The sequence below is a fragment of the Pleurodeles waltl genome, chromosome 6 (assembly GCF_031143425.1).
Source record: "Pleurodeles waltl isolate 20211129_DDA chromosome 6, aPleWal1.hap1.20221129, whole genome shotgun sequence".
Classification (NCBI taxonomy): domain Eukaryota; kingdom Metazoa; phylum Chordata; class Amphibia; order Caudata; family Salamandridae; genus Pleurodeles; species Pleurodeles waltl.
Window position 1 is genome coordinate 1,543,312,749 of NC_090445.1, and position 23,574 is coordinate 1,543,336,322.

Consider the following 23,574-nt stretch of genomic DNA (forward strand, 5'->3'; position numbering starts at 1 on the left):
TTAGTCTGGCTTTCTGGGGGATCGTGTCCTGGTCTCGATAATGTAACTATGTGGTTACGACTGGTTGCTGGAGAGCACCAGATGGCGGTCTTCTGGCCTAAACCTTGTGTGCTTTTCACTGGACAAAGACACTTGAGAGCCTTGAGGAGCCCTCTCTGTTACCAACATTTCAAGGAATGAAACCATATCAGTTCCCTCAACTGGCTCATGCACATCCAGTATTATGTTGCTTCTGTGGTTGCAGCCTTTGGAATCCTCTGCCAGACACCTCAGTTTCTCTGTAAGTTCTACAACCTGTACTCACAGTGTGTCCGAGGCTGTAAGGGGTTCACTGATGGAGTCTTTCATGGCTTTGGCCCTCTCTGTCAGTTTTCACTCGCACATGTCTACAGCAACTGTGTCAACTTTAGCCCCTAGTGCCTCTCAGGTAGAATCAATCACAGAATTTATCTACTCTGTTTGAAGGGTTGGCTAGTTGGTCTACGACAGTGCTTTTGCACTGGGCCTCTGCCTGGTTGTGTTTTCGTTTCTGGGCTATGAGGTTGAGCAGTTCCTGAACCCAGTGTTTCCCTGATCCCCTTTATACATCCCATTTGTACTGTTATTTCATATTCTCAGTTTCACTCCTCCCTCAACAGTCTTGGGCAGCTGTGTTGAGCTTAATGTCTACTACCAATTCTGACTCAGCTCTGCTAAAATGGACCTGAAGGGTGGTGTCTCAGATAGTGAGAGAGGACAGTGGAGGCATGCTGTGCCACTCTGTAATGTAGCCTGGTGGTTCACTTGGGGTCCACTCCTTATATAAGTGTCATCAATAGTTTAATTGTAATTGTATCTCACTGTGCTTGGCACAAGCATCCAATATTCCCTGTATTCGAGACAGGGCAGCTCTTCTTCACATGTCACTGATTGCCTTTCAGGTGTGGTAAACTTTGCAGAATTCCCCATAGTGAAGTTACATGCCCTAATATATATGTTTTTAGAGAAGACCAGTTCCTGCTTTTACCTTAGGCTTCAAGGATAGGAAATGTATGTAGCTGCTTCAGAGCCCCAGTTGCACCCATGTCCATAGCACTCTCTTGCTTCCCGGGTCTGCTGTCCTCCGTTTGTTTCACCTGCTAGAGACACAAGTTTCTGCTGGTGATAGATTCTAAAAGAGTGCTGTCTCACTTCTAGGAACAGTTGCTCCATGATGCCAGCATGTAGATCCAACTTTGGGCGGCCCCAGTCCAAGCCGTGCCATGGTCCTCTATGTGTGTTCTGCCCAGGTGAAATGCAGCACAGGCTGCCTCGCCTCTTTTGCCACCACGTCTCTGCCATCTCCAGGACCCAGCCGGAGTATTGGCAACCAATGGTCCACGGTTGGTCGCAACTGCACTGTGCCTGTAACCTCAATCGGGGCTGGGATCCTTCTGCAGGTGTCATGGAGCCTCTGGAGCAACTGCTTAGATCATTTTAGGTTCCAGGAGACACTGCATGGTCTGGTCTTCAGATTATGGCTGTCTGATGACTGTGAGCACTCCTGCACCTCGAGCTTCCCTCTCCCTACTGCACTTGTCTGATCTGGCCAAACAGAGCTGAAAGTATCATGCATCACTCCATGGGCTGCTGGTTACAAATCCCATAAATGTGCTTCTTAGTGTATAGTAGCATTATTTTAGCGCAGACAGGTTTCATTCTCTCAACAAACTGGATGCTGTATTAAAATACAAGTATGTTTGTAAAGTTCATGAGTTGTGTGATCTCACATAGGGCAATCCTGGCTCTCAAACCTTTGAAAAGATTCTTAATGCCTTTCATTAAAGAAGGTTTAACCTGGGCAGGTGCAACTGTTGGAACACAGTGCACTAAAACATGATCCCTGGCATGTCTGTAGCAGAGCTGGAAGCAGGGTCTCTTACCGGCACTCCTCCAGATCCTGCAGCTGCTGCATAAGTCTGTCCAACTGTTCCTCCAAGTTTTGCTTCAGTTTACTGGTCTCTGTCTTTCCCCGGGAAGTCATTTTTCAAATCTAAAATGAAAAAAAAACACTAAAACCATTCATATCAATACCCGAAACTCTTTTATGTTAGACAAACTGTTGCCTAAAAGCTTGGCATAATCTAAAAATTTGCATCAAGAAACAGATTTAGATTTTTTTGCAGGTAGGAGATTTATGAGCCCTATGCAGAACAGATTATTGAGGTCCTACTCTATGAACCGCTATCCCAGGTGCAACAATTCAATGTATGATTTTATGGGTTATTCCTTGCCTGAATATGTACAACCCAGATTCAGCATGGTTCAAGGATTAGAGCATCTGAGTTGATACCGCAAGCTTTGACTGGTTTTTGAGAGAGTCATTTTCTCCTGGATTTACACATCTACAATAACTAAGTACTCCAGGGATAGCATACTTACAATGCAGTAATAATGAACACATCAGAAACAAAGCTCGGAGGTTGACTGGGTTATTGCAAACACAGTTATAATAGGATAATAAAGTAGACACTAACATTGCACTTCCAGGAATGGATAAAAACAGAGGAAAGCAATAATGACGATGGTGTGCCTTCCGAAGCACAATAATTACAGAGCGCCCTTGCTCCCCAGCTTACCAAGACATGCATAAATAAATTCAGAGTAAAATAAACAAAGGCACCTTGGAGCTATTTACATTTGATGGCAAAATATTATAATAGGTTAGCCTAATTTTTTTCAATCTGAGTACTAGGTGCAATTTTCTAAGGCACACTTTTTATGTTACCAAAGAACATAGTGCGTCTTTTGGGAAAAGCCCTCATGCATCACAGTTACAAATTAATGTACTGATGACTGAAAATATCCAGTCGCATTAATTCATTTGTATTCAGAATAAGTGCACAATGTCACCATACTCAAAGAACTAGCAACCAAATAAAGTATTTGACTCAGTAGGTGAGTTTATGGAAAGCCACCTAAGCTATCGGTAACTAGGTAAGTCCAAATGTCTGATGAAAGTCCCAGATATTGGATGTCTTATTTGACAAGTAGTAGCCAACTTCAAGCGCTGAATGTTAGTTTGCGGACTAAAGAATCTGGTGATTTAGGACCTGGGGACCAGTGAAACAAGTGAAAGGATTATAGGACCTGAAAATGTATGTGGTGTTTAGATGCGAGGTGCCCAGGTCATATGTGATATAAACAGGTCTAGTAAATGGTGCATTCAATGAGCAGAATAACAGAGGTGAGTAGTGCAGGAGACCATATGACTGGACTGTAGAGGGCACTGTCTTTAGTGGGATATGTTAAATCACTTGAATGAGGATCGGGTGTCCTCTGGTCAAAATGTCAGGAGAGCGCAGGTCTCGAGTATTTGCTGCTGATTGAGCATGGCCTAAATGAAAGAAAATATCTCACTGGACATTGATGACACAGTGCTGACTAGCTTTAAAAAGAAAACTCAAAAAAAAAAAAGTTTAATTCTGTGCAATTGGGAAAAATCTCGTTGACACATAACTCTAGTCTTGCTATAATAGGCCACGGGCAGGAAATCTATACATTTAGTTCAGGATTAACCTGATATCACTGGCAAGTTGGCATTTACTGTGATGGGCTCAACTGTTGACTTCAAAGGTTTGTAGGATGTAAGGGAAGCATGAATGAAGGAGCACTGCACATGATTCGGAATCCACCTCTTTAAGAAGTTGTCATTTGAAACTTAGGTCAGGCTGTTGTTAATACCAAGCTGTTTGTTGGCAAGCCAGTGTTAGGTTAAGTAAAAGAAATTAAGGTAGTTGGCTTCAAACAACCGTATGATGAATACGCCTTGGTGACTGAGGTTCTAGCTTTGATAAAGTCAATAAGAGGCCAGGATTTGTGGCAGACCAAGGTGGGTCTGGGAGTAAAGCATGGCTCTATAGCATAGGCTAGGGCTTTAGACGTTCTGCTTCAAGATTGGTGACATGCAGTATGAGAAGAGATCAGATGAGGATTAAAGAAAAGGCATTTCATCATAATGACAATCAAACTTGTGATGTCAGAATTCTTTTTTGTGTTGTACTTTTTTTTAATTTTCATAAACCAATGCAAAATACAAAAAGCAAATAGCAAGCCTTCAAGACTCGTGTACCTCATGCATCTGAAAGTCTGGTGTAATCACACAAATAAAAATATCAGACAGACTAGGCAAGTATCTACATCCAAGGCATACAAGTACAATAAAAATATTGTAGGGAAAATAACCATAATACAATAGCACAAGAATACTCTAGTACTTTATCCTAATACAGCAAAACAATAAAGTAAGAACTCAATTACACAATGATGCAACACTAGTACAGCGCTACAATGCTACTGTAAGAACTCTCTAACATTCTCCCTCTGCCCCACCTTTGCCCCGCTAAATGGCATGGACATAGGTGTTCCTAACGGGTCTAACAAACCTGCCATCTCCAGGCGCCCCATCACTAGATGTCCAAAAAGGATGGAAAATCCCAGGATATTATTGAAGGATAAGGAATAATGGAGAAAATATAACTCTGTAAGATCTCTAGCTAAAAGGTACAAGCTAAAGGCAGAGAGCAGCTTTCCAAGTGGATTGCAAAAAGGAACAATATCCTTCTCCTAGATTGGGAAAGGGGAGTCCTGAGAGGGAGCCTAAAGGAAAAAGGGGGAGTAACGCCCCTAGTGATAGTAATGCAGGCAAGGAGAGTAGACGTCCCTGGGTGCTAAAGTAAACTAAGACAAAAAGATCACAAGTGAGGGGGTGGTTATCTGAAGACAAGGAAATACCCAAAACCAGTAAAGCATAGAGAGAAGAACATAACTATGAGTGCATAATAAAAGAGGAAACAACAAAGGTGTGAAAAAGAAAAACGTGCCAAGAAGAGGAATGGGGAGAGATAGAACGGGGGGAGGGGGGGAAGAGCCACACAAATGAGGGGAAAGGAACAGAACATAGAACAAAGGAGAGGGGGGCCGACGAGGACATGAAGAAAATGCCGAAGATATCATAGGGGATGGAGAAGTGAAGAAAGGGAGACAGAGAGATAGGAATAAGTGATCGGTGCATTTGTGTTAGGACCGGACGGAGAACATATAGGGGTGTGTGCTTGCATTCAACAGGGCCGAAACAGAACCGAAAGGCGTAAGAATACGCTGGAGAGTAATAGCAAGCGTGTCAACGAAACGGAACCCCACCCGGTCAGTCATATTGAGACCTCTCATAGGAAATACTCAACTCACCGACCAGAGAGAAAGGGCGACCACGTTTTGCAAAAACACGTCTGCTCTATCCTGTAAGTCATATATGAGTCTTTCCTGGGATGCTGCCTGGCACATTGCAGTGATCCATTCCTCATGGGAGGGGGCGGCTGTTGCACGCCAATGCCATTTTGGCTTGTTCCAGGCAGCAACGGATGAGCGGAGTGGGTGTTCGTGTGTACTCCCGGGTGGCCTGGGCAATGCGATCTTCCAGGTTGCTCTGGTGATCCCTCCTCTGAGCACTGGAAATGGCCACGTCTCTCATGAGCTGTCATCTAATCGTTGCCTTTGCCGCTGCCCATAGTAGCTGGGGCGAGGAGACCGAACCCTTATTATTTTGAAGATATGTGACAACATGAGATTTAAGTTGTTCCTTTTTCTTCGGGATATGGTATCTGAGCTTTGGAAGGTGCCAAGGCTTACGACCGGGTGAAGCTATCCCCAGCTCCAGGGCCAATAAAACCGAGGAATGATATGACAACGCGGCCGGAAGAATTTCAAACATTCAAATCGACTGTAATAACCAATGGTTGATCAAAAAATAGTCTAGCCGAGATTGAGTCCAGTGAGCCAAGGAAACAAAGGTGTATTCTTGGTTGGAAGGATGGGAGAGGCGCCAGTGGTCCAACAGACCATGGTCCGATAGGAAGCCCCGTAAAAGAGCTCGGTCTGCGTTGTTGCCCACGTCGAGTCCACATGAGCGATCCAGGATGACGTCCTGCACTACATTCCAGTCCCCACCTAGTATATATTGGGAGGCGCCAATCTTTGTCAATAGTCGGTTGAGAGAGAAGAATAAAAAACGTTTGGAGCCTGTGGGAGCATAAATGGAACCGATACAGATTGTAGAAGAGCCTAAGGTGAGTTTGGCGAGAACGTAACGTCCCTCTGGGTCACACCATGTCTTAAGAAGCTGGAACTGTAGGGATCGGCAAATGAGTATCGCCACTCCGCATTTCCGCCCTAAACCCTGTGACCCACTATGTACAGATGGTGTTCCGCTGAAAAGCAACTTGCCCACCCTATCTCTCCGCTGTTTTCTTGACTCTTATGAGGAGAGGTGTGTTTCCTGTAGCTGGGCAATGTCGTTTTTTTTGAACGAAGATAAGATAGGACCTTGACATAGCGTGTCATACCGTGTACATTCCAAGATAGAACCGTGGGCAGGGTCATCGACCCCATTATTGGGTGTAGTAAGAACCTATTCGAAGAGGAGCGAGGGGTGCTGCATTTATTAATACAGGAAATGAAAGGAGGTGCTAGGGGTTGCAAGGCTCCAAGCAAGTGTGATCTAGGAAAAAACAAATTTAGAAAGGGGGGAGGTGTGGGTAAAACCCTCAGTCACAGGGGATAGAAGAATCAAGCAAACTTACGAGCAAAGCCGGGATAAGGGAAGAAAATGTAAGGTAAGCAGGGAAAAAGAAAGATAAAGAGAAATAAAAAGCACCAAGACAGAAGGGAAAGAGTGAACAATCGAATAAACTCAGAAGAAAAAGGAAAAGTGTGAAGAATGAAAAGAGACAAGAAGACAAATGAATATAAAGAAAAAGCGTGAGAACGTCAGTGGACGAGGAGTATCTTGCCACTGGAAGCCCTGCTAAACAGCGGGTCGGAACATGTAAGGCCCGCACGCCGGGAGGGCGCTGAGGAGTGGGGGAGGAGGGTGCCTGATAGGTAGCATGCTGTCTAATAAGAATGCTAAAGAGCCTCACTGAAAGGTAATGTTGCGCGGTAAGGTGCAGGGCGCAAAGAGCATGGGGTATGGAGTATGGGAAAGCGGGATTTAACAAAATATGTGTTATGAAATATTAAATGTGAAATATGAAACATGAAATAGGAAATATGACGGGGTGTTACAAAGAAGTGTAGCAGAGAAGAGTGTAATCTGGCTGGTCACCTAGACAGGTAAGCGGGAGGTACTACTCTGCTGAACACATAAAGACGGTGAAGTCTACGCTACCTCAAACTAGGGCCCGCATCGCTAACGGAGTCCGCTTCGGGGATCAGCAAAGGCATGACCACCATAGTAAGGGGCTACCAGCAGGAAAGTAGCGTTGTAACACGGCATAAGGAATATCTAGGAAAAAAGTGAGAGTGATGGCCCTAGGATAGCGCGGGATGAGAACCAAAATCCCCTGACGTATGCGCACTGGACATCTCTCCAAGTTGGCAAGGGGGAATGAATGGTTTAGAGGGGACAGACTAACCTCTCCCTTAGCAGAGCCGTAGAGAATGCAGAGGGGGGGCATCGGGAGCTCAGCTCGTGAAAAGAGATGCCCCGCGGTCACAATACTACAGGTAGATAGAATAGAAAACTCCAGTGGGGTAGTGCAGGAGAGAAGGAGAGGACGACATCTGGCAGTGGAAGCATATCCCACAACCAGAGGTCGGTCGCATGGTACACATAGTGTAGTCAATAGCAGACGAGAAACAATAACATTAAACACATAACTCTGTATCAACTGTATCAGGAAAAATGTGCAATATCATATTCCCAGAACATTTGTATCCGCCACTGCCTCCGTGTTTCCAACCATAACTCCACCCCCAAGGTGGCAAGGTGTTGGCAATAAAGATAGTCTCGTAGCAAGTCTAAAAGCAAGAGAAAATCACCTGAGCTGAGATCTGCAGGTTCAGTGAAATCTCTGGATTTGCCGTTATATGCAATCCACCTGCGAGTCAAAGAGACCATATTTAACATCCAGGTTCCTGAGTTGAAGGCGAAGGGCCAAAAATGCCTTCCGCTTTTCATTTGTGTTTTTGGAGAAATCCGCCGCCACCCTAATTTCGTGCCCCTCTAGAGAGAATGGGCCTTGCGATTTGGCTGCTGAGATGATCTGATTCGACTGGTCATGGTGCAAAATACCATAATAGGATGGGGTTTGTCGGAGGTCGCTTTGTGTAAAGGGCCAATCCTGTGGACTCTTTGGAACTCCAATGGTGGCGAGAACTCCAAAGTTCGGGCAGGAGATTTTTGAGAAAAGTTTTGATATCAGAACCCTCTTTGTGTTCCGGGATGCTGAAAAAACTTATGTTGTCTCTGCGTCTCCTGTCCTCCAAGTCGATGACCTTTGCCCGTAGAGACCGTAGCTCTGCCTCTTGATCGGGCAGTGCCGCTATCTGGCCCTCCACTGTTGTGAGACGTTGATCCAAGTCATGTACCGTCTCCCGGAAGCCAGCGATGTCAGCCCATATAGAGGAGGAGGCCACAGTCAGGTCTGTTATTTTTTAATCCATCGCCTCCAGACGGCGTCCCACAGCGGCGATCTCTTGCAATATGCGGTCTGTCACCTCTAACGCAGGGAGGTCAGGTGGCGAAGACGCAGAACATGGAGGGGCCGTCTGCTTTGCCATGGTTTTTTGGTTGTACAATGGCCTCCGAGAACAACAGCTGACAGGAGTGTTTGCCGGAGGACTTCCCGTGTGTCATTCCCCCAGGGTGACGAAGCTCCTAAAGATTAATTGAATGTCCTGGTACAAATGTGACTGGTGGACCCCGTTCCTGCTTCACAATGACGAGCCGGCAAGGCTACCCATGCTGTGGCTGTTGAAGGGGAGCACTCAAGCAGGTTGGGCCTGGAGGAGGAGGATTGCACACGTAATGAGCGGGCCACACGGCTGTATGAGTGGTTCTAAACATAGGGTTGCGTACTCTCCTCTACGTTTAGGCAATCGGAGTGGTAATGAACCCCGTCTCCGGGACTGATGGTCAGACCGCACTAAATTTAGGTCCACCTCCGATTGTCAAGCAATTGCGGGGGGTAAAAGAGTAGAGCGTTGCGAAACGGTAGCTGTAATGAGGAGTCCATGTGGGATTGGCCAATTGGGACCACAGTCGCCGCACCGTTGTAAACAGGTAGGTGGCCCTACCTCACGAAATACTCCACTGGAGGAATCAGCCACGTCCCCAGGGTGGAGACTCCCCTGTCGAGTCTCCTGAATTTGCCGTCTGTCCCCGTCTGGGGAGCTCCGGGCAGAGTATTGCTGCCCCCTCCTGCATAGGTCTCAGAGGTGCTCCTGTCAAGCCTCTAGATGAGCCCCTAGAACTGGAGTGCCAGGGCCGGTTCTCCCCGGTGGGTGCCCAGCATGCTTCACTCTGTTGGTAGCTGTTAATGGTGCCTGCCAATCGCACTGCAGGGGACCTGTGGGGCTCTCCAGTCGAGCTGTAATATACCGCTGCACGCTGGGCAGGTAGAGGAGCTGCTGCACGTGGAGGGGAGGGGCATGCACCCCTCACCTGTTCCTCCTGGACTCTGCTGGGGAGACGGGTCGCGGGACACAAACTGGCGCACGTGGCCGAGGAGAGGCACTTTCAGCCCCTATTATCATCGCCGACTCCCTCCGTCCTTCTCTTCAATCGAGGTCGCGGCTCGGCGCACCTCACTAGGCCGCACTCGGACGATTCCTGGCGGCGGCAGTTATGGCCGTTGTGCGCCCGGGTTCCTGCAGCTCTCTAACCTACTGCTTCCTCAGGGGTCCAGAGTGCCGTGAAAGAAGCTCCAAACAGAAGATGGCGCCTCCTCCAAAGGCCCCGACCCAGCCCGGCGCACGGAGCTCTTCAGCCAGGCGGCCATACTCTTCGGCGGCCAGACCATGCCCAGTGATGTCAGAATTCTGATGAGATGTGACATAGTGAACCTGAAGGTAAGAATTAGGTGGAGCCAGTGGGCTCACTGTGCTAGAATGTGAATATTGAGTTAACACAAAGACTGAAGGAAGTCTTGACTTATCTTGGAATCATAGAATCTGACCTTCCAAGAAGTCCAGTTACTGCTCATGGCTTTGCCAATAATTTCAAAATTGCACTGCAAGCACTGGCAAAGCCTAAAACTGAGTCTGTCCATTTGAAGACATGGTTTTCTATACTCACAAAATGGCCACCAAGTTCTGTATATAAACAGGAAGGCCATCCAGAAAGTATAAATGTAATATTCCAACATGGATGGTCAATTCTATTGGATTTGCCAACTCTGGTGCAATTTTACAAGCAATGGAAAAGCCAATAGTAGAAACTGGGGGCCAACAGGCAGGGAGAGGGGAGAGGCGCATCAAGGCACAGCCTTGCTCCGTGCCGGAGAGCGCAGGTGGGGAGTGAGGAAGGAGGGGACATGGGGAAAGGAGGATGACTGGGGTGGAGTTAATGAGATAGGGGAGGAAGAGGATCAGAAAGTGGGTGGAATGAAAGAGATAAAAGATTTTTTAAAAAGCTGCAGAATATTACTCCCATTGAGTGCTATTGCACAAATTTCATACAAAAAAAGCAGAAAGCTAAAAAGTGTACTGAATAAGCAGTGGAAATATATAGCACTAAAAATAAGGGTGTAGCCTAAACATTCCAAGGGCAGGACATACAAGAATAGGACTGAAGGCAATTGAAACAGTAGGAGTAATTTCAACAGACAAGAAAAACGCCCACTCATGAGCAAGTAGAAGACCCAAAGCCTACTTTGGGTCCATGTTAAAATATTGTTTATAATGCTGTCTAGGACAACAGCAAAAACGTTCTGTAGGAAGACCACAAAAAGGAATGAGTGACAATAATGGCAGCAGGGTGGCTGGAATTTGAAAGAGGATAAAGCAGAAATGATAAAGGAAGTGGAGACGATTTAAAAAAAATATTTAAAAAAATGGACAAAATGCAGATTATTTCATTGGTGGCTGCATCTTGTCTAGAACACAGTGGGGACTAAGGCGGCAGTGGTGGAATCTTCTGTAAAGGTGATATGTATGAAGGTACAACATGGCATGCAGGATGGACCTAGTAGAAGAGCTAGGAGAACACACCAGTATGTTAGAGAGCAATTCTGGTGCTCGCTGGAAGTTTGCAGACACAAGACAATATGTGGTGTGTATTGCATGTTAAAGTCTTGGCATACCCAGCAATTCCTTTCGATTTATCAGTGACAAGAGCTGATGCAGTCATTCTTTATTATGTGACTGGCTTACAGGCTTCCTTTAAGTTCCTGCAGATCTGGAGATAACAATAGTGGAGGTGTCATCTTTATGGCCCTCAAAGACTCACACCTACATTATAGCATATAGAAAATGCTGGCAAATTAGCAGCTAAACTTGTTAGTGAAAGAGAGGCGACTTATTCTTATTCATGAGGAAGGCTCATCTTTACCTGGCATCCAAAAGGGTAATGTGCAACAAGTAATTTATCTGCACTGAGGCCAAGGCACTTGTCCCTTATAAATTACATTAAAAGAGGCAAACGGTTGGTTGACACAATGTGATGGTGAGGGTATGTATGGTTATAATCCATGCTGTCTGAGGACAGCGCACGAATACCCTCATCGGGCCATGAGATCATATTAAAATGTGAAGGCTTTCATAGCCCTCACATGTTGCTTTCTCATTAGCCCATTTCCTCCCAAATTGAAACCTCCATTTACACCTTGCTATGACTTTACCCTTCTCTATTTTTTTAAGAAGATTATTATTGTATACCAAAACAAACTGCAGGAGATAAATTGATGTCATGTGCACGTACAAATAAGCTCAAGACCCACAATATACAGACTGTTTCGCATTAAACACATAATTATATTGTTGTGTACCCACCAAAAGCCTCTTTGCTCGTACGCAAGGTGTTGTGGGGAGCAAAGCGATACGGCAAGAAGTGCATCTTTAACACCTCTCTTAAAGGTACTCCTCATTTTGTGCAAACAGTATGGTTTCCTAAATCAACCTTTTTATCCATTGTACTAATCCTTTACCTTTTGGGTACTTTATATGTTCAATACCAGTCATTCTCAAGAACCTTAACATATCTGTTGAATGTAAAACTGTACCCACTCACCATTTGCCTGGGAAACCATTCACTTGTTAAAACTAGTTTGAGAAATTCAATTATCTCCCTAGTGTTGGGGTTGGTTACAAACTTCAGCTCAATCCATTTACTATAATATTCTCTGATTACTTCCACAAAACGCTTAGCAATAGTTAACACATTCACAGGACCAACTAAGTCGCTGAGGCATGGCCAGTCGTCCAAGTACCACAGCACAATCCTTCTTAATTATCCTGCACCCTGAGAACTAACATCCTCTGTGAGTTGCAAACACCCCTGGGATCATGGAGGATGGAGGTGCAGATGCAATGTGCTCCCTCAGTGACAGGGATCGATAGTGAGCCTGAGGGGCCATTCACACACTCTGCTGCATCGGGTGAACTGCCTGCACTGCATGTTTTGTTGCCAATGGTTGTACTGCCTGGCGTTATGAGAAAGGCAGTGGAAGGCTCCGAAGGATAAGGATCAATGACAGTAGACTGAAGATGGGAGAGCCTATAGCATTGGTGCCATCTAGGCTGCACTGAACTCACAGAGGGCAGTTGCATATTCCCTGGGCAGGTCTGGAGTCTGTTGCAGCGGTCACTGGAAGTGAGCAGCCCTGCCAGACTCAATGCAGGCTGCTGGTCTGCACTGACATAGAGTGGCTCCTGCTCATTGGTGTACATCATTGGTGCACATTACAGTGCCCTGGGGCTTCAATGTCCTAAGTGCTCAGGTCCTGCAATCAAATGTACTCCTGTGTTCTTTGGATTAGTGACCCTGCTGCGCAACAATGCTATCTTGTGAATGACGAGTGTGGTGAAGAGAAGGGAAAGACTGCGGAGAATAAACTGGCACCAGCCTGGATTGTGTTTCCTACCACCACTGTGCACACTGCTTACCAGATAATTTTTGCTGTCCTAACCTGAACTTGGATAAAGAGCAAAAGAGATAGGAAGCAAAGTAACCTACCCTTCGATTCAAGACGGGTTGAGAAGCAGAATGCTGGAGATGGTACAGATGAGGTGTAAAGTCCATCTCAGGCTCAACAATAATCTGATGATGAAGACACAATGACACTTCTGCTAGAAATTAATGGTGGGCTCAACTTAAAACAACATCAAAATTGACATGCTGGCCCATAGACTGGATCATCTCAGAGAGGCAGTGGATAAACAGGCAGTGACGGTAGACATGGCTTGTTGCATAGGTTCTCATTAGGGTAATGAGGCTACTGAACACAGAGGATAGGATTTTATAAGTGTGGAGATTGTGGACTCTCCAAGTGGGCCTGCCATGGGCAGAAAGAATTTTCTAATTTATTGGGTGAAACATTTTCCATTAGGTCCAGCATGAATTGTAACACTTCCTTTGTGGTTTACGTTTTGGTCTGCAAATGCAAGAGGTATTAAGTCGGTAGTACAATCTGACCCCTAAAAGTAAGAATTGGAGAACATGCCAGAGCTTTAGCCCAGCAGGATATGAGATACCCCGTGGTAGCACACATGATTAACTGTGTAGCTCAGAATGAAAGAGTTGGTTTTACTTTTTTTGGCTGTGAACAGGTACTAAAAGACCAGAGAGGTGGGAATAGGGAATTAATGTTGCGAAGAAGAGAAGCAATGTGGATAATGCGGTTAAGGGCAGTAGAAGATGGATTGAACTCAGATAGAGAATTGGAATACTTCCTGTGATCACATTGAAAGAGAGTGGATGGTCTTCTCAAAAGTAGTACAGTCAAGTTTGACTTAAATTTTGATGTGATTTACGAAGGTTATAGCTCAATGTGATGATGTCTACTGAGTGATATGTCATAAACAAACTATGAATTGTTAACTATTTTGACGAATAATATGATGGAATGTAATATAAGCATGATTTATGCACTATTTTTATATGATTTGGTGGAATATGTGTGAAGGGATAGTAAGGATCAGTCCTAAACACTTTTTCTTTCCTTTTTCTCTTTCTTCTTTTTTATTATCATATTCACCCATATTTACTCTATAAGGACACTTTATACTTTTCACATTTTAGTTGTACACTAATTATTTTATATTTTTATTTATTAATTCTTATTATACTCTTATATCTAATTAATAATTGTTTGTTGTCACATTTCAAGTGAATGGGCGTGGATTTACTAAAGTATCTATCTTCTATTAATATTTAGTGGAAAATATATATTTATTAGGGGTGGTAATAGATTACTGTGTTCATTGAGACTTATTCATGATTTTCCAAGTTTAATAAGAGGGAGGTATTACCCTTTACTATCATAAAATGATGGCTGAATTGTGCACATTTCCTCTTGAGTGGTGTTAAAATGGGCAGTAGTTAAGTTGTTTGGTCCTTTTTTTATGTCTAGCGAAATAGTAGGTGAATAGTCCTTTCTTTGTTTCAATATAGGCGGAGTCTTTTTAATTGGAAGAGTGAGAACGCCGTACACGGCGGTTATCTGTGTAGAGGGTAACAACTGAGGTGGAGCAGAACCGGGTTGTGACCGGCGTTTCTGGCTTCTGAGGAACGATTTAAACGGTGAGAAAACACAGAAGTGGTTCCCTTAACAGGATACGGTCCCTTCGTTCTATGGATCGGAGGGACTCTAATGCAGGTACAAATAGTCGAGGAGTTATTAGCACATCGTTATACAATACTAGCACGATAAAAGAGGCACGCTTAGATCGCGTTTTTTTAATATAGCACAGATATTGGTTGGAGAGTGGTGAATTTAATTATTTCCTGCTGAGTTAATACACCAATATAAATTAGACAATGTTGGGCAAACGGAAAGAGGGTATAGGAAAGAGGGTATAAACTAACTATAGTATAAATAATCGAGGAGTTATTAGAACTTCGTTATATAATACTAGCACAATAAAAGAGGCGAGCTTAGATGGTGTTTTTTAATATAGCACAGTTATTGGTTAGAGAGTGGTGAATTTAATTATTTTCTGCTGAGTAGATACATCAATATTAATTAGATAATGATTGGCAAATGGTAAGAAGGTATAAACAAATTATATAAATAAATCTTTCTCATTACAGGCTAAAAAAAACTTTCTGGTGGTCTATATCTGGACCGAGTGAAAGAAAGGCTGTAGATCTAATGTGACAACGGAAGTGTCAGTAAAGTGGAACTTTACCTTACGTAGTTTATACTTTGGAATATTTTGAGGTAACATGCGACCGGGTTCCACCTCCCGGGTTATTTTTGACTATAGAGGGCGCACTGGTCTGTTTATTTGTTGTGTGACAACAAATGGGTTATAACCGGATTGAGTTTTCTATCTATGAGGACACATGCGGTGCTGGTACTATGCTCCTTGCTCTCTCTGTACTTTTTGACAATGTGATTTTTAGTGCATGTTGAGGACAGTCACATATTGGGTGCTTGTATGGATTAGGATTAGTATTCTTTTATAGTAATTTTGATCTGTGTTACTAATTCAGTCACAAGTTTCTGCTTGGATAAGGGTCTCACGTTGGCACCACTGTTCTACTTATCTGTTTAATGATTTTATTATCATCATACTGAATATACTCAATGTCTTTTTCTATGACTCTTGGGTTCCAGAACCATTTAAATAAGAAAAGCAACTGTATTCCAGCCCTGAGGAAATCAAGTGACGAAACACGTGTTGGCTGTAAGGTCGTTGTAAAGAACTTGGATAACTCTGTATTACTATGGATCTTCACTTGAACTATAGGAGATGATAAAGATTATGAGAACAATTGTGGTCAAACTAAATGGATTGTGGATTATGTTGGAACGACTCCAATTTATATAATTAATCCGGAAGGAGATGGACTGATGAAATTGGATTTATGGCATTATCTTACTGATGTAGAAGGGGTGATTAGTCTGTGGGAATGAGTATTAAATTAGATCTTTGAAACATTAAGATTACAAGACTTTTTGATTTGTCATATGTACAGCGGTTTAATCATTATTTCAAGAAAGTGGGTGTTCATGCACAATTAACGGTAATATATTTGGTAACAAAATAGGAGTCTTCACATTAGGAAGTTTACTTGATGTCAACGGGTGCCACAGTATGTGCATAATGAGGCTACTGGATTTGGGCGGTAGGATCTCCTGGGTAGTGGGTAGCATTCCACCCCAGGTGACCCCTGCCGGCCTAATCCAGGGTTTCCGGCTAACTGGCAGCGCCCCATCTCTGATCGAGATGATTTTGGCAACTGGGCTCATGGTAAGATAGACTACCCAGGGAATCGTTGTACATCAGATCGCACCCCTTTCTCTCAGTTGCCAAGATCTCACTTGGGCAAAGACAACGGAAGCAGAATATATTTAAATAAGCAGTTATTAAAATATCTGCATCTTAGATAAAAGCAGGTGCATAGCAATAACGAGGATAATAAAAAACAATAGGAGCAGGCATGTGACAAAGTGTAAAACACAAAAACAGTCCTACCATGCTGTCTAAACAGGAGACTGGATCTTTAGTCCCTCACGTACGCTAAGTATGAGCACAGAATACTAAGCCTAATCTGCCCTTCAGGTTTCCCCCTGGGAAAACATCATCCCTCATACTTGAAGAAGAGGCCTTAGGGCTAAAGAGACTCCGTCCCCATCTGGTTCAGGGCTGGGCTGTCTAAGCAAGTAGTTGTATCTAAGCTTGCAGCGATCAGCATACAGTCATGGTCATCTGGCTGGAATCACCCTCTAATGTGTCTGGGACTAAGGGGTGTTTTTTTAAATAACAAAACAGCTAACATTCTAAGAAATAGTCCCCCTGTATGAGTGTATTTCAGTAAATGCTGGAGACACAGCATACCATGTTTGTCGACAACCCTATCTGACTGTAGCCTTGGAGAAAGCACAAAGTGAACAAAATGTCCTAATAAGAAAACAATGTTTTCCTAGGCGGAAGAACAATAAGGGAGAGAAAAAAATAGAACAGCACCGCAAATGTAGCTATTGCTAGAAAAATAAAGCAATGCCGTATAAAATGTACTAGGGTTAAGATGCACAGCGGCAGGCCTAGTTAGCTAAAACAACGTATCTAAAACATGGCTAAAATAGCTATACAACAGGCTGAACAGTGCATCTCAGATCCAGAGGGCTTTTACCCCTGCCACACTGAAAAGCTCCTCAAAATGAAGTGAGTACTGGAGGTGATCTGTGCAAAAAAGACCTGAAAGTAAAACTAGGTGAACTAAATGTGAGAATCCTAGCGCCTGCAAAGACCACAGTGATGGGCAAATCGAATACCTTTTTGGAAACACTTTGGCTCACATTTTCTTAAGTGCACATTTTTGGAAATGTATTTTATAGGCAGAGAGCTTTGATCATGTGTCCCACAACTCTTGTCATATGCCCCGCCACCCTTCCCCCCCAGCCCATGACAGCCACAATATTCAATTATCAGTACTTTGACAGGATACTGTGCCTGGAGTGAGTAAAATGTGCAATGCTCTTGATTTTTCAGGACTTTAGGTACAGAAAGCATGGTAGGCATTCACGCCAGTCAAATATTTGACAGGAACATGAACTATGCAATGCAGCATCTGGTTAAACTGAAAAGCCTGCTGGGGAGCAACCACAAGTTGGGGATATAATTTGCAAATGGCGATCTTCGGCAAACAAAAAAAGCAGACATAAAATAATGGTGCTGGGAACTGATGAACAGATATGGCTTGGTGCTGCAATATATGTGTGCTGCCATTCAAAGGTATGATTAAGAATGTTTGCTTATGCCATGTCAAGGTTGTTGTATGATTGCAAGGGTTATTTCTTGAGGGTGAATACTTCTAAAACTGTTAAGTCTGTGGGGCGGTTCTAACTGATGTGCACACATGCAGGTTGCAAAGGGTAGGATTTTTGGCTGACGAGGGTGCTGATGGGAAGTTTGGAATGCAAGCTGTCCAGTTAGAGGGCAGTAGTTTTATTGTGCTATGTTAGAAGTTCAACTAGGGATGAATGGTTCGAGTGATTTCTCTAGTATGTGTGCGCGCAGAGACAACAAGTGTGACAAGGGAGTGGCAACGAGTGAATTGCTTAGGTAACTGCATGATGTCAGGGATTGGCCACTGAAAAGTCACACAGCCACCAGGAAGGTAACGGGTCTCACTGATGCTAGGAAATCTGGGGAGGTTCTTGCATATCTAAGCAGAATAAAAAAAAACGCCTGGTGATGTTACAGGAGACTACTAGACTTTAGTTTCCACGGGTACATAAGCTACGAATTAGGGCATGCACAGATGATTCATCTCAAACAGTACCTACTTGAAGTGGGTAGCACCATTAGTATAAAAGGAAAAGGATGTCCCTTGTCATCCAATAATCACAGGCAGAGACAATTTGGAAATGTGAATTATTAGTAGGTCAGGGCTGAGTTCGCGGAGTTCTGCTATGCAGAACTATTTGAAGTGACCAAAAAGCTCAGCCACGCCACACAGAGTTCCGCAAGCAGCAGAGAGCATTAGGTCACGCTGTTCACCCTAATTTGTAGCTCCAAGTGTTTGTCCTATGCTGAAAAATCAGCACAAACGGCACCACGCACAGCACAATAGGGTGAAGCTTATTTTCTGCCACTCAAGTGAATTTTCTACTTGAGCAGCACCTTCCTCAACGCGAACCGAAGGTTTTTCAACATGAGCGGTAGTGACCATCCTCGACCGCCCGCATTGAGAAATCTCACTGAGAGGTGTCTGAGTGAGATTTTCGTCACTCGCCAACTTAAAGTTGGCGAGCGCAGATGAAGTAAAGAACTTCACTCCAGCAGACTTTTTCGGAACTCCCACTCTAAGCGGAGCGCAGAGTGGGCAAAACTCTGCAAACTCCGCAAGCAGAGCGGAGTTCTATTAGGCCTCCTTGATATCTACTTTCTAAACATATACGACCCAAATATAACAACCTAATCTTCTTTGAGAAGATCCTTTTATATATAACAGGCTAGATGCAGGAACAATATTGCTGCAGCCGGGTGTTAAAAAGGTGGCTTATTCTCTTGTTTGTAAATCTAAGTTTGCTGCTCTTACTCATGAGGTTATCTTTTTCCCCTCTATGCGTATGAATATACTCAGAAGCCCGGCAATTGCTATATGGGCAATGTGAAAGTAGATTTGGAAGCAAAGATAACCAGGTTAAAATTAACTAAGGCTATGCAAATTATTTTTAGTGGATGAATATCCTTAAAGTTCAAAACAACGCAATGGAACTCTTTAGGAAATAATAATCCTCAGTTCACTTCCAAGTCAACAAGTTTCTTGCCTGGGTGTCCATACCGGGCTCAGTGGCAATTCATCAGGACAGAAATATTCCTGATCTACTTTTGTAATCCCTCTCTAGTGGTTTGTTGGTACCCACCATAAGTGTCCTTTTTGAGGGTACATGTCCTATTTAGGAAGAAGATACTTTCACTCACATGAAAAAGTTGATTCACAAATTGGGGAATTTTCGTTTTAAACGCTGAGGGTCGTAGATACAAAAATAAAAGACAACCAACAAAATTAAGCACAAAATTGTAAAAATATAACTTCTTTGTAACTTCTGTTTTGTGGTTGCAACAATCAGTAAAAGTGGACCCATGAACATCCATACACGTGCATGCTTAGTGTGAGTGTGTACACAGCACAGTCACACATCACAATTATGTGTGACCGCCTGTATTTGTGGGCATGATTCTATTGACTCATTTGCTTACTACAAACTGGCCTGGTCTTTTGGCTAATTGTGGTGTAGAGACTCATCTCTGGCCACCTAGGAGATATTTATAAAATTAGAATGCCTTATCTCATTTCTGGAGGACTGGTTTATAGTGATCGGACAGGACACCTCATGAATTTTGGAACACAACATCATCATCATCCAAAGCAAGCAGCCACTTGTTCTTTATGACAACACATCTGTTGAATACATCATCATTTTGCCAACACCTTTGCCACATTAACTCATCATCCCAATCGTTCCCATTGTCTTCCGTTTCATATGGTGCATGACAGGTAATCTACTGGGATCTTTGCTTTCCTAGAAATATATATTAAATACTAATAAATACTCATGAACTATATACACTGTAACTTTACAACACGTAGTAAAGCTTTTCCAGATTCACCCGCACATCCCCATTCAAATGCTCACTAAAGAATTATGATCATTAAATACTGAAATGGTCTATATAAGTGGTTCCCAACCTGTGGTCCGCGGACCCCCAGGGGTACTTGACACATTCCGAGGGGGTCCGCAGGCCTGGGCTGGGAGGAAGGCACTTCTCCAGCTGGGGCCTCTGACAAACATGTGTGCGTGCGTGTTTTCATATTTATTACTTCCTTTGTTGAGCAGTTTTAAAGGGACTGCAAAGCTCCTTGTACTGCAAAAATAAAAGCGTCCAGCTAACTCAAGTGATTAATGTATCTGCTGGAGAGAGATGGGAGTTTTGTGCAGTGGCAGTTTTGACTCAAAGGTAGCGCAGATGGTTAATATGCCTGCTGCAAAGAATGTGTATCATGCAAAAAAACAGTATTTTATGTGCATGGCACAGTGGGTTACTGCTTTTATCACAGATATTCTTTTGTTACTATGCAGTTCATAATCGTAATCTAGCACAGTGAGCTGTGAACTGCCATTAATGAGCTGCATGCAAACCGCATGGCACAAATTAGAAAGTTGTTTTTTTCCTAGTCTTTCATTTTTCTTTTGCTGCTAAAAAAGGTTTGCTTGTGTAGAAATACATTCTTATTGCTAACGCAGTGCTCAATTTGTGCTTGTTGTTTCCGGTGCTGAGCACCGGCACTTATTTTTGAGGGCCGGGGCTTATTCTTCTGCCTCAAGCATTTGCTGCGAGCAAAAGTCACAAATGGGAAAGACGGAGGAAGGGAAAAACAAAAAAGCGTCACAAAGGGAGAAAGTAGAAAGCTGCTAGAGTGAGCTGAAGTGGCAGGGAGTGGCTTTATATGGATTGAAGAGGCCCAAGATGGTTTAGAATTATGCTGCCTCAGGATTCAGTGTACCCACATTTAATTGCAGCAGCTGCATGTTTAAGAGGAGGGCTTTGGGCACCGGCACGTTTTTATTTACAAATTATGCACTGTGCTAACGTCATCGCTAATCACTGTGCTGTGTTCTGAATTCTAAGTTTGTGCTTCTCCGGACCAATTACTCTTAGAAAATGCCTATCAGTGTGGATGACATGTGAATCCTACACCTTGAGGTCCCCTGTAAAGTGCCCTGACACCCTACAATGGTAGGAGAGGTGCTATAAAACAAATGAAGTACTTGTGACAGACAGACTAGGGAGAGATGAGAGGCCCTTATGGTTTACTTCCTTTCCCCTTAACTTATCTATGTGAAAAAGCTTTCTCAGATCTTGCATACCTAAAAAATAAAAACAGAAATCGCTCTGGAAATGTAGAATCTGACCTGAGGATTCACCTTTCCTAAATAGAACCAAACATTGTAAAGGTAGTTGCTGAGATGCAGCGTCAAGCTCCCCAATAAAATGTTTAGATTTTTGCATATTTTTTCAATATAAAAGAATTTTATCTTTAGTAATTTGAGTATTTGTTTGGTGTGTACTTGTTATATTTTTTGCGAATTACTGTTTTAATGTTTGAAAATGAAATTGTACAAATTGCTGGGGGTCTCTGGCTTCCAGTAATGATTCATTGGGGGTCCTCAGGAGTCAAAAGGTTGGAAACCACTGGTCTATTTCACAGAGTAGTCTTCAATTTATTTACTGCACAGGCACAAGCCATGACCAAATGCTTATGCTGTGCGCCTTTCATTTTTCAGAATACTAATCTTATCATACAATTATTGTTTTCTTTCACTTGGCTCAGGACAGCCCACATTCCTTCATTAGCTTGCATCTACTGTGATCACCAATTGCCAAGACTCATTAAACGACTCTTGCAGTTCTTCACCTTCATCCTAATGAATGCAGTTTCAAAGCTTAAAAAAAGAACACAATTCTGAGCAGACTGCCTGCAGATAGTTTCAAAGCCAGGAGATAAGAGTACAGCACAGCAGACGCATGTCTCAGAACAATACTAATTCATTAAAATATGACAAAACACTAAAACAAACATTAATTCACTACTACAATTGATGACAAAGATGATTCTTTGTTAGGATCAGATGCAAGGATTAGGCACTTTTACTCAACAGTACTCATTATTAAGTATATTCCTTTTCTGTTAAAATCACTACATTTCCCTATAAACACAGGCAAATAACAAAGCCACAAAGTAACTGCTTGTTCCACCAATCCCAATGGCCCTTGTATCATGAAGTCCCTTATACAAATCCTTCTCAGATCGTAGAAAAGCTAAATTACCCCTTTTGATTTTCTATTTAGCACTGTGGCTTACATTGATTGTGATCTTTATTGTGCACTGTATTTGTTTGCTGAGACAAAACTTGAAGGTTTTACCATCTGTTATCTTGCAGGAAAGGACATGTTTGAAACTGAGGAGATATATCACCCTACATACATAGAATGGGTTCCATATGCTAAGATAGCGGATTATATGGCCCCAAAAAAATCAGAGAGCCCCTAGATAAGGAAGTTAGACACGAACCTGAGGGCAACATGCCCCAAATCATCCTTGGAGGGCAAGGTGACAGTAATGCCTGTTAATCACATTAAAATGTGCACCTTTCCTCCCAAGTATATTCAAGATCCCAAGAAAGAAATAGATTGGCATTGGAGAACCAGCTAGGACAAACTCCTGGATGAGGGCTGCCACTTAAAAATAAAAATAAAAAAATTCTTAGCTGCGGAAGCCAATATCTCATGCAGTCCTAAACTGGTAGATGCAGATTATAGCAGTGTCCAATGGGTATTGTGTAAACTGGGCAAAATTAACTGTGCACTGTTGGTGGAAAGATGCAGGTCCCTCAAGATTGCTCTTAAGCTGGGAGATCAGACTATGTCAGAGGCAGGATCTCAAGTCTAACGGAACCTTTTGGGGACCACTTTGTCAGGACGTTGGGGAAATTTGTTGCACCTTTCTGAGCCATAGGCAAGACTCAGACATCTATTGAGAAAATATTTCCCAAGAAAGGTTTTCGTCAGGGCCAGATGAGGCACCTTCAATCGTCCTTTTAAGTAAGGCTTCTTCAAAGGACAGAACAAGAGGAGAAATGAATGGCAAGACGCCTGCTAAGCAGGACCTTTTTTCCCTTCACATAGCTTTTCCAGTGGCAGGGATGAAAGAGGATCATTTAGGGGAGCCAAGGCCCTATGAGGATTTTCCGGTAAGGATTCTCCATTTTTCCTTTCTAGACATAGGTGGGCGGTTGAGGTAATTGATGAACAGATGGGAAGAGCTAATGAATGACACATACATGGGTCTTGGAAACAGTTCAGGGCTTCCATTAGAATTTTGTCAAAACACAATTCAGATTTGTTGTCCTGTGCCTCTGAGATTCTTGGGTCAAGCAATCATACTCACTGAGAAAGAGGTGAAGGAGATGGGAACCAAAGGGTGCAATTTAAAAGTAAGTAATACACCCAATGGGGGGTGGTGGTGTTCTATGCAATATCGTCCTGATCCGAAAGAAAGACAAAGGTTTCCCTAGTAATAAACATAAAAGAATTCAACAA

The 23,574-nt window shown here is 43.3% G+C and overlaps 1 protein-coding gene across 2 annotated transcripts in view; it reads right to left on the reverse strand.

The window, feature by feature from the left end:
- LZIC (leucine zipper and CTNNBIP1 domain containing) overlaps positions 1-23,574 on the reverse strand; it is a 146,374-nt gene that overhangs the window by 100,306 nt on the left and 22,494 nt on the right. For both annotated transcript variants that reach the window (XM_069241172.1, XM_069241173.1), the window contains one exon: positions 1,902-2,011. In XM_069241172.1, coding sequence (XP_069097273.1) covers positions 1,902-2,002 — 101 coding nt within the window. In that variant the 5' untranslated portion in view covers positions 2,003-2,011. The remainder of the gene's footprint in view (positions 1-1,901; positions 2,012-23,574) is intronic.